This window comes from Podarcis muralis, chromosome 7, assembly GCF_964188315.1.
Source record: "Podarcis muralis chromosome 7, rPodMur119.hap1.1, whole genome shotgun sequence".
Lineage (NCBI taxonomy): Eukaryota > Metazoa > Chordata > Lepidosauria > Squamata > Lacertidae > Podarcis > Podarcis muralis.
Window position 1 is genome coordinate 59,264,112 of NC_135661.1, and position 13,133 is coordinate 59,277,244.

General features: G+C 44.7%; 1 protein-coding gene across 2 annotated transcripts; it reads right to left on the bottom strand.

The window, feature by feature from the left end:
- Nucleotides 1–1,262: 1,262 nt before the first annotated feature.
- On the bottom strand, nucleotides 1,263–8,643 carry HEYL (hes related family bHLH transcription factor with YRPW motif like). 2 transcript variants are annotated; one of them, XM_028739066.2, is made up of 5 exons: nucleotides 8,510–8,643; nucleotides 7,639–7,693; nucleotides 6,486–6,569; nucleotides 3,649–3,730; nucleotides 1,263–2,600 (listed from the first exon to the last, which is right to left on the bottom strand). In XM_028739066.2, exons 1-5 carry the CDS (start codon nucleotides 8,620–8,622, stop codon nucleotides 1,852–1,854), a joined length of 1,083 nt encoding a protein of 360 aa, XP_028594899.2. In that variant the 5' UTR covers nucleotides 8,623–8,643; the 3' UTR covers nucleotides 1,263–1,851. The 2 variants fall into 2 exon arrangements, with proteins under 2 accessions (XP_028594899.2, XP_028594900.2); XM_028739067.2 differs by lacking the exon at nucleotides 3,649–3,730 and having other exon boundaries at nucleotides 2,478–2,600.
- Between the last annotated feature and the right edge of the window lie 4,490 nt (nucleotides 8,644–13,133).

Here is a 13,133-nt window from a genome sequence, read left to right on the forward strand (position 1 = left end):
TATAACCTCCCATCAAACAAATCAGAACAAATGCTCAGTGAAGTCTGGACATAATCTAACCTCTGTATAGGCTTTGTGTAAGCAAATCAGGATAAATGCTGAATAAATGGGTCATCTTGAGGAGCTCAACCTCATTTTAATCTCCAAAATTTCCAGGCCTTTCATGGCTTTGCCAGCAGGAGACAAATCGAAGGCTGTGTACATTTTTCGAAGAGCCAAAACGATCCTGTGATTCCACTGTGCATATCACACTTAGGCATAATGTAGCTGGCATCATCCTGTTAACTTACAATGGCAAAGCCAGAAACAAAGTATAGCCTGTGTGAGTGGAAGCCATGGCTCAGTGGGCCCACTGTCTGTGTAGACAAGATTGACCTAGACTTGAGATGTAGCAGCTCCCTCTGCCCCCCAAAAACAGACAGAGCAGCATTGACAGCCATTCCCACAGCATCCCCAGCAGGGCAACACCCCCCAAACACAATGTCACGCCCCAGTGATGTTCTGGATATCACCTATGCAAAGGTGGTGCCAATGAAATCACAGCAGCAGCAAAGGATGCCTATGACGTTGCCTTGCCCAGTGAACACTCCTTCAACACACACCAAGATGCCAGGCAGAGGAGTGCCTTTCCCCTGACACAACCTCCCTAGTTAAGAAGAGGGGAGGGTGACAAAAGAACCACCTGTAGCCAGAACTTTCTGGGTGACCCCTTATAGAGAACATCTCAAGTTCCTTGCACAGTCATGCAGCCGCCCAGTAAGGAGCACCCATTTGCCAGCCAGGCAGCAAAGGAGGCTCCAAGATCCCAGTCAAAGCAGCAGCCAGCCAGCCTCCTGGTCCAATGGGTAGGAGGCCTGCAGAGAGGAAGCCTCCCCTTCGACATAATAGCACTCCACGAAGCAAGCTCATCGCAGGCAATTGTAGGAGCTGCCTTAACCCTGATAATGCCTTTTGCTTACCAGTATAGAGGTGAAAGAAGGGGGTGCGAGTATGTGTAGAAACTAGCATACTGTACAAAGGTAAAATTTACTTTCATTGCTCCACCCACTTTTGCCTCTGGACCCACCCACCATGCCCTTGAAAGGTGTCCCAAAGTGATCTCAGGGCTGAAAACGTTTGCCCACCGCTGCTGAAGAGGGAGAAGATGCAGAAGGGGAGCTATGAAAGCAGTGAACACCATTTCCTCCCTCTCCCTGTGTGTGTGTGTGTTGCTCCAAAAAATTAGAGGGAAGTACATCAGCTGAACCAAGCAAAAGGCAAACAACAGTATTATTTTTTTACTGGAAGTACAGCAGCAGATGGTGACTTTTTGCTATTACGGTGCCACAACAGCATGCTCAGCCTCTAACAAGCAGGAAAAAGGAAAAGGGTTTATAAAGCTGAAACAGTGCAGATTGTCCAAGCACTACCCACTCTATGTTCCTGTCCTCTTGACACTTGCATGCATATGGCCCAGAGGAGAGCACTCCCAGTCCCAGCGGCAATGAAGGCATGGTAGTCAGGAGGAAAGAGCATTTTCCTTATATAGTGGTACCTCGGGTTACAGACGCTTCAGGTTACAGATGCTTCAGGTTACAGACTCTGCTAACCCAGAAATAGTACCTCGGGTTAAGAACTTTGCTTCAGGGTAAGAACAGAAATTGTGCGGTGGCGGCGCAGTGGCAGCAGGAGGCCCCATTAGCTAAAGTGGAACCTCAGGTTAAGAACGGTTTCAAGTTAAGAACAGACCTCCAGAACAAATTAAGTTCTTAACCTGAGGTACCACTGTATAGACTGTGTCCACAACATAATCAACAAATTGCCAGGAAAGGTTCTTCTAATGTATGCAAAAAGCAGGACTGAGGGTTGAGTTCAGCTTCCCTTTTTGATTTTATTCAAGAGAAGGCTGCTGAAAATCTCTCTCTCTCTGGGGGTGGGGGGAGGATCACAAAGGTCCATAGTCCAGGAATGGCAGAGCCTAGCAGCTTTCCCGTTTTTGATTCCTGGTCCTTGAGCAGAAGTGTTCAGAACTGGAAGTGGTGGAGGCATGTAAACTGGTGCTGCTGGACTGTGAGCCAAAGAGGAGGAGGATGAAGAGAAGAGAAGGGCTGCAAACTGGCTGCTCCTGAGGGCCGCTGCCTCCCTCGGCCTCTCACTGGATGCACTACTGGGGGTGGCTGTTGTCATCAGTGGGCGATGCTTACTCTGTTGGGATGATGAAGTTCTACTAAACAAGGTGTTAGAGCAGACTGATGTGAGAGAATTTGGAATTTGGCAAATAGGTGTTCCTCCCAGCATGGGGCCCAGATAGATTCCTGATGAAGCAGCCAGGACAGCCAAGCCAGGGTTGTCCTCCCTCCTGAGGAGATGGACTTGGGGGGAAGAAGGAGCTAGAGATTTATGGAAAAGCCAGCAAGGCCAGGACTGGAAGGGCAAGAGGAAGGATGTTGCTCTAGGAGGAGGTTCCATTTCAGCCACATAGTTGTTCAGGTGGGAGAGGAGGTGTAGCTGGATAGAATCAGTGCCACTCTGCTCCTTGGCGGTGCCCAGGTATCTCACTACTTCTGTAAAGCATTCACGAAAACCGATCGTCCTGTAATCGACTGCCAGCACTCGAGCATCTAGTGTTTTGAAAATAAAAACAGATACGCCGCCATTACTTCCCTCAGCAGGACACACATGACTTTGATGCCCTCTGAAATGAGATTTGGAGTGCAATCCTGCCGGCTAATGCACTTTGCAAGAGAGTTTAAGGCACATATGTTGCCTCCTGAAGGTACTTTCTGTCAGGAGATGCCACTTGAAATGGACTGGCAGAGTCAAACACAATGTGGCATCATCTGTGCAGTTAGTAACCATTATCTGATTAAATGTTGAAAAAGAGGACCAGGCAGATGCTGCAGCAGGTCTCCAAGTACAATCAGGACTCTGGCTACAGCAGGATGGAGGTGCAGGGGGACTTTAACCCTTTGCCACGCACACTCTGTAAATCTGTTCAGGCAATTGCTTATTGGGGTCACGTCTAGTTTGACCTCAGACCACAATAGAGTGAGATTAGTGCTGGGGAGCCATTTACACAAAGCATAGCTCTACATGCTAACTTCTATGGTTGACTGAAGACATTTTGTGGCCCCTGAGGCAGAGCAGCAAATGCACACCCACACACCCAGTCAAGGAGCAAAGTACTCCCAGACATGCCCAGAACTGGCTTTAAAGGAACATTTTATTTTATGTCAGGAGATAGCCAGAACATAATCCATGCTACTACTATGCTGCTTGCCTCATCTTCCTGCAGGGCCAAAGATAGGGAACCCCAAAGCCCCAAAAACTGGAGTTGGATATTTGCTACGAGGCCCAATACATCCTCTGGGTTTTTACATGCTTTATCTCCTTTTTTTATGTATGTGATATACCCACGTGGAGTTACTTGTACCCTATGATCGAAAGATCGTTGGAGAAGTTTAGACAGAATGGCAAGCGGGAGGAGAGCTGCTTCTGCTTCCGCCACCCCCCAGCTTCTGCCACCTGAGACAGCTGCACTGCTTTGCCTAATGGTAGGGCTGGCACTGCTAATTGCAGCAGCAGCATCTGACTAGTCTCCATACATGGGGTGGCAATAACATAACACGGATGGCAAAGACTTGAGCAGAGTCAGTTTGTTTTTTTTACCTGTGTCTCCAATGGCATGAAGCATTTTTAAGTGATCTACCGTCATCTGCAAGATCTCTGCTTTCTCCATTTTGGAAGAGCCCTGTTCATTGGAAAAAGAGGACTCCCATTATATGAACACAGATTGTAATGTGTGATAGTGGCTGCTTCCAGAGCACTAGTACTATGCGGAGGGATCCATGCACATACCAGAAATTTAGATGTGCCTTGGGATTTGCTGGGGTTATACATTAATAATATTGTGTGCATATATGTATAGCAGAGTAATTAAGGTAAAATTAATATGTGAGATTTATGTAGGTAAGCATATTAGATGAATTAGATGTGTTTGGTTGGGAGGGGAAAGAGCATGCTTGGAATATTGGAAGTGAGAGGTGAGAGGCTGTACTGTTTTTAATATTCAGTTGGAAGCCGCCCAGAGTGGCTGGGGAAACCCAGCCAGATGGGCGGGGTATAAATAATAAATTATTATTATTATATATTATTATGGGATAAGGGCTTGAAAGGGAGTTCCAAAATGTGTGCCTGGCAGCTGGGAGTTTACAGCTGTTAGCTGGTATGAGAGGTGGAGGTATCTGGATGATGGCTGGGTTAGTTTGATAGAGGGTCAGCATTGTTATTCCTTATTGTATTATATGAGCCTAAGTAACCAAAACTGAACATACATTTATATATACTGAGTGATCATAAAGCCTTTGATTATACCTTTAAAAAATAAATTATAGCTTCATACACACATGTCTCTTTACTGGGCGACGCTAGAGGTGAGAAATATTCAGATACTTGGTATCTGTGATGGCAGCAGAAATAAAGGGAGTTGATAGAAATACCCATCAGAAAGCCAGCTCAGGTGGTCATGTGATCCAGGGTAGTTGAGGAGAATCTAAGGGTAGTGTCAGGGAACCACATATGGCGGGGGGGGGGGGGGAGCGGGGCATGGCATGAGGTGCACAACTTAAGTGGATTAAAGTGTGCTATTGCCCTTGTGCAGTGATGGCCAAACTTGGCCCTGCAGCTGTTTTGGGACTACAATTCCCATCATCCCTGACCACTGGTCCTGTTAGCTAGGGATGATGGGAGTTGTAGTCCCAAAACAGCTAGAGGGCCAAGTTTGGCCATCACTGCCCTAGTGCAACTTATATATATATTTAATGCATTTATATCCCACCTTGTTCTCCGAGCAGCTCAAGGTGGCAATTTTGACTCTCTCTCTCTCTGTTTTATCCCCCAAGAATCCTGTAAGGTTAGGCTACCGGCCCACAGTCACCCAATGAGCTTTATGATGGCCAAGTGGGGATTTGAATCCAGGTCTCTCCAAGGTCCTAGTCTAACCACTTTAACCACTACACCACAATGGCTATCTTCATTTCTTTCTTTCTTTCTTTCTTTCTCTTTCTTTCTTTCTTTCTTTCTTTCTTTCTTTCTTTCTTTCTTTCTTCCTTCTAAAAAGAGGATTTACTGCTGTTCGGGAATACCAATACTGTAGTTATGTTCACACTGCCACTTACTCTGCCATTAAGAGCCAACTCTAAGGGGCTGAGGTCCCTTCAGCCCCCCCCCCCAAAATTTGACCCCTCCCCTCAAGTTGATGAGCATTGCCATTCAAATAGTGTGCGTGTACCACATCTTGTGATCAGTTATGTGGGGTGGGACTTAACGGGGCCTCCTCAATATTTTATTCAACTTGGCACCCCCATACTCTGCCCATATCCCTTGGGCTCCCACTGCTAAGCTTTGTGTTGTTGTTTTTAATAAGATATTTATTAGCGTTTTACAAAAAAGGATAGGTTTACAGAATAAAAGGTTTTAAAACAGAAGTTAACAAACTAAAAAGAAAACATAGAAGAGGGGGGAAAATGACAAGAAAAAACAAAATACAAAAAACACATAACTAAGAAAAAATTTAAAAATAAATCCATTTTTTGATATCTTTAAGCTCATTTGCTTGTTTCCTTGACCTCTTCACACCTCCCCTTTTTGTATTCCCATTTACATAATCAATTCAGCAAATCCTTACCCTCTTTCATTTATCTTAACTCTATATCTTAACCTATTATGACTATACATTTTTATCCATTATCAATCCATATTTGCATATTCTTAATAACCTTGTTACCAATACCACTTATTTTCAATCCAACATCATTTTAACATTCATTAATTTTACAGTATTTCTGCAAAAACCACTGCTAAGCTTTGAAACCACATTCCCACAACATTAGCCAGAATCCAAAAGAAACATTTAGTTTATCGACAAATACCACTGTTTGATACATTTTCTCTCTCTCAAAGCAGCTTCAATCCAATAAGAAAACGTACATGATCATCACTTTGTACTTAGGAATGGTGTGAATATTTGAGTCTGCCATTGCCTATGAATGGACTGAACATCCATACACAGATGAAAGCTTAATGAATGCAACCAAAAAGGTCGTGCACATTGGGTTGAAGACACTCCCCCCTCTCAGAACTACACAATGTCATGCCAGTGCAGCTTGAACTGCAGCAGGAGGGGGACAACTTAAGCCACTAATGCGACCATACCAAAAGCAATGGGGAAATGCACTGCAAAGTGTACGGCGGACAATTCTTTAATGGGAAGATGTATAACCACCACACAAGCAAATCAGAATGAAAGCAGCATGAATGCTCATTGTTGTATAACCTCCCTGCAAACCAATCAGAACAAATGCTCAATGAAGACCGGACATAGTCTAACCTCCACATAAGCTGTGTGCAAGCAAATCAGAATGAATGTTCAATGAACATGTATTCTGGAGGAGACTGATGTCAGAACTTGGGGGGGGGGCAGGAATTTGATAGGGAGATGCACTTACCTGCTTCTCAAAGGCAGTGGGAACCAAATGCCGTAGTTCAGATAGGCTGCTGTTAATGCGGTCCCTGCGCCGTTTCTCGATTATCTGTAAGGGCATCATGGAAAAGGACAACTCTGCATCATTCATTTGCACCATGCACTTCATTGAAGAGGCTGGAACCCTCTGGACACTAACCCAGGAGTAAGTCCAGAGAACTTACTTTTGAGTAGACATTAAGTAGGCCTTAAGTTTTTGATGTCTACATTAAGTTCAGAATTCATTTTAAAATTACATCATTTTTTAAAAGAGAAATTCACTGTTGCTGAAACTCAAAAAAAGAAATACAAACACTTTAAAATATAAAAAATGTTTTAAAATTAAAAATCAATAAATCATCAATCTTTATCCACTCTGTTTAATGTTTAGCCCAGAAGAACTTTGTGTGTAACCACCCAACTATTTGCAAGCCACTTTTGATGGCAAACCATTCCAAGACAGTTAACAGAAATGTAGAAACAATTCAGTAGTCACATAATTACATAATTAGTGGAACAGCAGCACAATAAACGCCAGCATCAGATCACTCTGGCCAATCATCCTTGTTGTTGTTTAGTCGTTTAGTCGTGTCTGACTCTTCGTGACCCCATGGACCAGAGCACGCCAGGCACCTCTGTCCTCCACTACCTCCCGCAGTTTGGTCAAACTCATGCTGGTAACCTCGAAAACACTATCCAACCAGTTATCATCCTTAGGGCCCACTTAAACACTGAAGTGAGGAAGCCAGTTGAAGTTCTCAAGAGAGGGCATTCCAAAGATGTGGGAGGCGAGCCATGTAGAGAGCTCTGAGGCAGCAATTTACTCCCCCACTCCAGCAAAGTCCTGGGGATGGAGGACCATAAACAGATATTGAGGTCTGGCAATTCTGATCAAACAGTGGATGGTCTTGGGACCTGGGTTTTAATTGCCCCTTCTCCATAGGTGGACTCCTGGGAGGGTTTTTTTAGAAAGTCATTATATTTCAGCCAATTTCCTCAATGTGAAATCTAAATGATAGCCGCCTACCCCACTGGTTGCTGTGAGGGCTAACAAAAGGGAATGAAAGTTATTTTGCATATAAAAACCATTCTAAAAATAAAATAAAAATAAATCAGGTTTTAGATCATGCAGCACTCACCCCTCTCCACTTCTTTCTTGCTTGTACATGAAAGATCCTTGTGGGGGATGGCGAACTGAGAAACAACATCAACAGATCCGGTGAGAAGCATTTGTGGCTTTAGCACTTTTTGACTAGACTACGATTCCATGCATTGTATTGGGCTGCCCTGAAATACTGCTTAGAACAGGGTAGTCCAACCCGCAGCCTTTTTTGTTAACGAAGGCGTGTACATCTGTTTGTGTATTAAATTTGTTTAATAGTTAAATATATTGTGTATTTAATTACACATATTTAATTAAATGTATTAATTGTGTATATTCAATAATACGAAATATACTACATAACTTTAATTTACAATATGGAAATTTAATTCAGTGTGGGGCCCGCAAGTTGTTTGTCAAAGTATTCTTGCGGCCCACTTGGTATGAAAAGATGCACAGGCCTGACTTGGAAGCTGCTGCTAGGCCATGAGAGTTGATTTGGTGGTCCAGAATTTGAATGGAGTATGGCCCTAAATCAGCTTGCATGAGGATATATCTTCCGCTCAATGGTAGGAAAATTAGGAATCTCACACAAGCTGAAATGAAAAAACTTGGTACTCCCATCTGAGTTCAGAAGTCAATACTCGCCATTTGCCCCTGAACGGGAAATGAAAGACACTCATGCAAAGAAGTTTCCCATCAGTGCCAAGTGCTATAAGGAAAAAAATCCTATAACACGAGGAAAGCAAAATCTATGAACAGCTCTGTGTTAGAGTGTTTCTGAAGCTGCCTCTAGTGGCTTCCCTCTGGGCAATTGGGCATGGACCATTCAGTGGTACCAGACCTCCTGCCTCCAAATGATGCAGTTCCATTCATTTGGCATCCCCACCATGGAGGTGTCCCCTTACCTGCTGCATTCTTCCTCCTCCTCTTTTCCCACCACAATGGGTGCATGATCCAAGCCTGTGTCCGACAAGTGCTGGCCCTCCTCCTCCTCCTCCTCCCAGCAGTGTCTCTTCATACTGAGACACCTGAACAGTGGACAAACATCCTTCTCCTTACTCTGCCCGGAGCAGGTAGAAGGACATGGGGCACCACTTCCCTTTCCCTCCTCCAAGGGGCACAGGGAGGTGCTAAGATCTTCCCTCTTCAAGACATAGAGAAATGGGCTCTTCTTTCTCCCCCACTCAGAGATTTCGCCTCTCCTGCCTTCCCTTCCTTTTCTCAGCACATCTTCAACCTTCCTGCATGGTAAGTGAAGTTGCTCCCTCCCAGGGGTGAGAGATTACTGGCTTGCTCTTGCTTTCTCCCCTCTCCTCTTGATGGTGGAAATCCGGGGGGGGGGGGGAATCTTCCTGTAAAAGAGCAGCCTGTGTGAATTGCCTCTCCATCCCTCCCTCAGCCTCCACTGATTGGTCTCAGCTGCAGTTTAAAGGATCAGTGACCATCCTGCCAACAGAAAACCGTGGGAAAGAGGCGAGACTGATAAAGCCCTGTTTCAGGAAAAGAAGGAAAGAAAGAAATGGGGGTGGGGTGAGGGTGGGAGTGGGGGTGGTAGAGAGAGACCTGGCACATCATGTCTCTGCAACTCTGCTGGGCTGGAGGCTGAATAATTTTTTAAAAAGATTTTTCAAGGCTCTTGACTGCAGGAGAAGACTTTCTTCAAAGGACTATTGACCAGGATCAGTTAGAGAGCACAAACAGAAGGCCCCGAGGTGGTGGAGCTATTAGGGCTTAAGGGGAGAGAGTACTTTCCTAACCACACCGAAGGATCTCAGGGCCAGCAGCAGCCCACACAACAATCATAAGCTACAAAGCACCAAGAATGGGAATAAACCCTGCACAATCTTAAACATGTATCCCAGGATCCTCAGCAGCATTTCAACGGACTCTGGGATGCACCTTTCAGCAAGGGGCATAGGAAGCTGGCTTATGGACCCGTCAGACCCACTGGTCCATCAGTGTTGTCTACACTGACTGGCAGCAGCCCGCCAGGTGTTCCCTCCCAGCCCAACCTGCAGATGCTAAGGGACCTTTTGCATGCAAGGCAGGGCTGTACCACCCTCCGGGGGGGAAGCAGTTTGGCAACTAACTGCAGCTGAAACTGAAACTCTGAAGAGCCAGTGACAGTCAAAATAGACAATACAGTACAGTACTGAACTAAATGAGCCAGTGGCCTGGCTCAGTATAAAACAGCTTCTGTTGTTACTCTTTCATTTTTGCCTTTGGTAAAGAAACATGGCAGGCTTTATTTTGTTTCAAAAATGTGTTTCTCTAGAGGCAGCTGTGGGACAACAGGATAAGGTGCGTGTCCACCACAGGAAACAAAATTTCCCTCCAAAAGCACTTCCTGCTTCCTTAAAAACCATTACCTGTCTCCAGCTGGGTACTAACAAAAACTCATTCCCTGAGAAACATGGTGCACTTTATATGACTGATCCCATTATCATGGCACATTTTCCTTCTTCTGGACAGAAACAGAATTGCTCTTCACTGCCAGCAGCCCTCCCCATACAACCTTTCTGGGCTTTCTCTGAACTTTTGTCATGTCAGCTCAATTACAGCGCAATTGGTTACATGTTGTCTCTGGGATTACTCTGTGTTATGAGTGCAGCAGAGACTGCAAAGTGACTTTGTGGCATCTGAATATAGACTGTATTTTTAATCAAGGCTTATATTGGCTTATATTTTGATCAGATTCCTAAATTCACAAATGTTTCATGCCAGGCAGAAGACCAGCTGCTTAGAGAACCTTGACAATGTTTTCCTCCTAGACAAGGGGCCCCTTTGATTTATAGCAGAAAACAATTCTCAAAGTCGTAAAAAGGGAATTACAGGTCAAGAGCAAGGTTACATAGACCCAACATAATTAAGAGTTGGTAAATAGTAAAATAAAACCGTTAAACTTGAGCCACAGGACAAAAGGCCAAGAGCAAAGGAAGAGAAAACAACTGGCTGAAGGGGGGGTGTAGACTGGAGAGGCTTCTTTTTGAAGCTGTTTTTTACTGAGTTCCTTTTTCTACTTTACAAAGGCCTTATTCCTTTTAAGAGGCTACCTGTGTTGTGTATTAAGTATATTGGCATAGATGTAATTATGCAAAGGATTTAAGAAATGCTAGATTCTTATTTCATATAGTTGTAAGAGTTGTATTTATCCTGAAATTAAGTCAGCCACCAGCCTAGCCCCCTGCCAGACAAGAGACGCCATTGAGCACTCATGACAAATGGTTGTCAGGCCTTTGTTTAAAGACCTCCAAAAGGAGATATTTCATTGATGATGCATGAGAATATGAACCCAAGGTCTCTGACATCTGTTCAAGATAAAAATTTAAGATTAACCATTTGTTTTAGAAGGCAATAGGGCAAGGAGGGCAAGAGGTGAGCTGGTAATTAAGATTCCTTGTTGAGACACATGTAAGATATATTACTACTTATTTGTCATTTATAGATGTAACAATATATAGCTCTTTGTGTTCCATATAAGGACAGGAGGATATGGGTGTATCTTTTTGTGATTAGTTATAGCAATCAGCCAATAGGAAATCCAACCAGGCTGATTGAACAGAGGCAGCCCAAGGAGGAGCAAAGGGGGCTGGATTAAGGGAATATAAGTGCTGGCCATAATGGCAGGAGGCAGGCCAGAGCTTGGTAACCATATACCACTGTGCCTCTCATTTATTTGTCTGACAAATAAATTATTATTTTAATTTCTCTATTGCTGCGTTGAATATTTCATTCCAGCTAAGCGTTAACCACAAGCAGGGTGCTACAACTTAACTCCTTTATAATCAAAACCACATTCCTGCCTGCCAGAGCTCCCAGCCTGCAGTGTGGTCAGAAGCCCTCTATGTGCCAAGCAACCCCGCTCCTGGATTAGCTCATATTTGTAATGATATGAAACAGATACTGTTCTGAATTTACTCACACTTCAGTTGCAATGGAGACCACAGAGGAGAATGAATGAGAATTATTAATGGCCTGATAAGGAGGTGCCCGGTTAAATTAAAGATGCTGTCAATTGGATTAAATGGGAGGAAAGAGACAGAGATATTCTAGTAGATGAAGCACACTTTCTACATCATAGGAGCCAACTTCTGGGGGCAGTGGGGGCTTCGGCCCCCTCAATAAAATATTTGAGGGGGCTGGGTACCCACAAAGGTGATGGGCATTGCCATTTAAATGGTGTGTGTGCGCACTGTGTCATGTGATTGATCATGCGAGACGGGGCTTACCTGCCCCCTCCCCATATTTTATTCAAGTTGGTACTTCTGTTTGACATTTTCCCCTTGATCGGTCCAAGATGATAAAGGTTCTGGAAGCTGAGTCCTATGAGGAACAGTTGAGGTAGTTGGGTATGTTTAGCCCAGAAAAGAGGAAACTAATATGAGATATAATGTTGTTGTTGTTGTTTAGTCATTTAGTCGTGTCCGGCTCTTCATGGACCAGAGCACGCCAGGCACTCCTGTCTTCCACTGCCTCCCGCAGTTTGGTCAAACTCATGCTGGTAGCTTCGAGAACACTGTCCAACCATCTCGTCCTCTGTTGTCTCCTTCTCCTTGTGCCCTCCATCTTTCCCCAACATCAGGGTCTTTTCCAGGGAGTCTTCTCTTCTCATGAGGTGGCCAAAGTATTGGAGCCTCAGCTTCAGGATCTGTCCTTCCAGTGAGCACTCAGGGCTGATTTCCTTCAGAATGGATAGGTTTGATCTTCTTGCAGTCCATGGGACTCTCAAGAGTCTCCTCCAGCACCATAATTCCAAAGCATCAATTCTTCAGCAATCAGCCTTCTTTATGGTCCAGCTCTCACTTCTATACATCACTACTGGGTATATAATATATATAATAGCCATCTTCAAATATCTGAAGGGCTGCCGCATAGAAAACAGTTTTCCATTTGCCCCACAGCTTTTCCCTGAAAATACGTTCTTTACCTCTGAATTGGAACAAACAGCAATCTGTGAAAATCTGATTGCCATTTGCTCCAATTCAGCAGTAAAACACCGGTTTACCTGGGGAAAGCAGCAGAAGCGGGGAGGGGGGGAACTGTTGGGGCTTGGACCTGAAAAGCCCAGACCAGAGCCTAGAAACATGGCACAGAAGTGGGGATGAGCCCCTGCATGCAAACACACACACACACACACACACACACACAGTCCTGACAGGAAGCCTCCCTTCATTTTAAGGACAGGAATAACACTTAAATCCGTTCTTCTTGAACTTTACCAAACGGCACCAGATCCTTCTGCCTCTCTTTCTGGTGGTTCAGTAGCGCCCTCTTGTGGCACCTGTTTGGATTTTCTAATTCAGGTCTGCTAGCTGACAGCGTGGGTGGCGCTGTGGTCTAAACCACTGAGCCTAGGGCTTGCTGATCGGAAGGTCGGTGGTTTGAATCCCCACAACAGGGTGAGCTCACGTTGCTTGGTCCCTGTTCCTGCTAACCTAGCAGTTTGAAAGCACGTCAAGTAGATAAATAGGTACCGCTCTGGTGGGAAGGTAAACGGCGTTTCCGTGTGCTGCTCTGGTTCGCCAGAAG

Excerpts from the sequence above, each read along its gene's own strand:
- HEYL (XM_028739066.2), bottom strand. The coding sequence starts at position 8,622 with ATGAAGAGACACTGCTGGGAGGAGGAGGAGGAGGAGGGCCAGCACTTG. Across the intron at positions 7,694-8,509 it reads GAGGAGGAAGAATGCAGCAG|TTCGCCATCCCCCACAAGGA; the intron begins GTAAGGGGACAC and ends GTTGTTTCTCAG. Across the intron at positions 6,570-7,638 it reads CAAGAAAGAAGTGGAGAGGG|ATAATCGAGAAACGGCGCAG; the intron begins GTGAGTGCTGCA and ends ATGCCCTTACAG.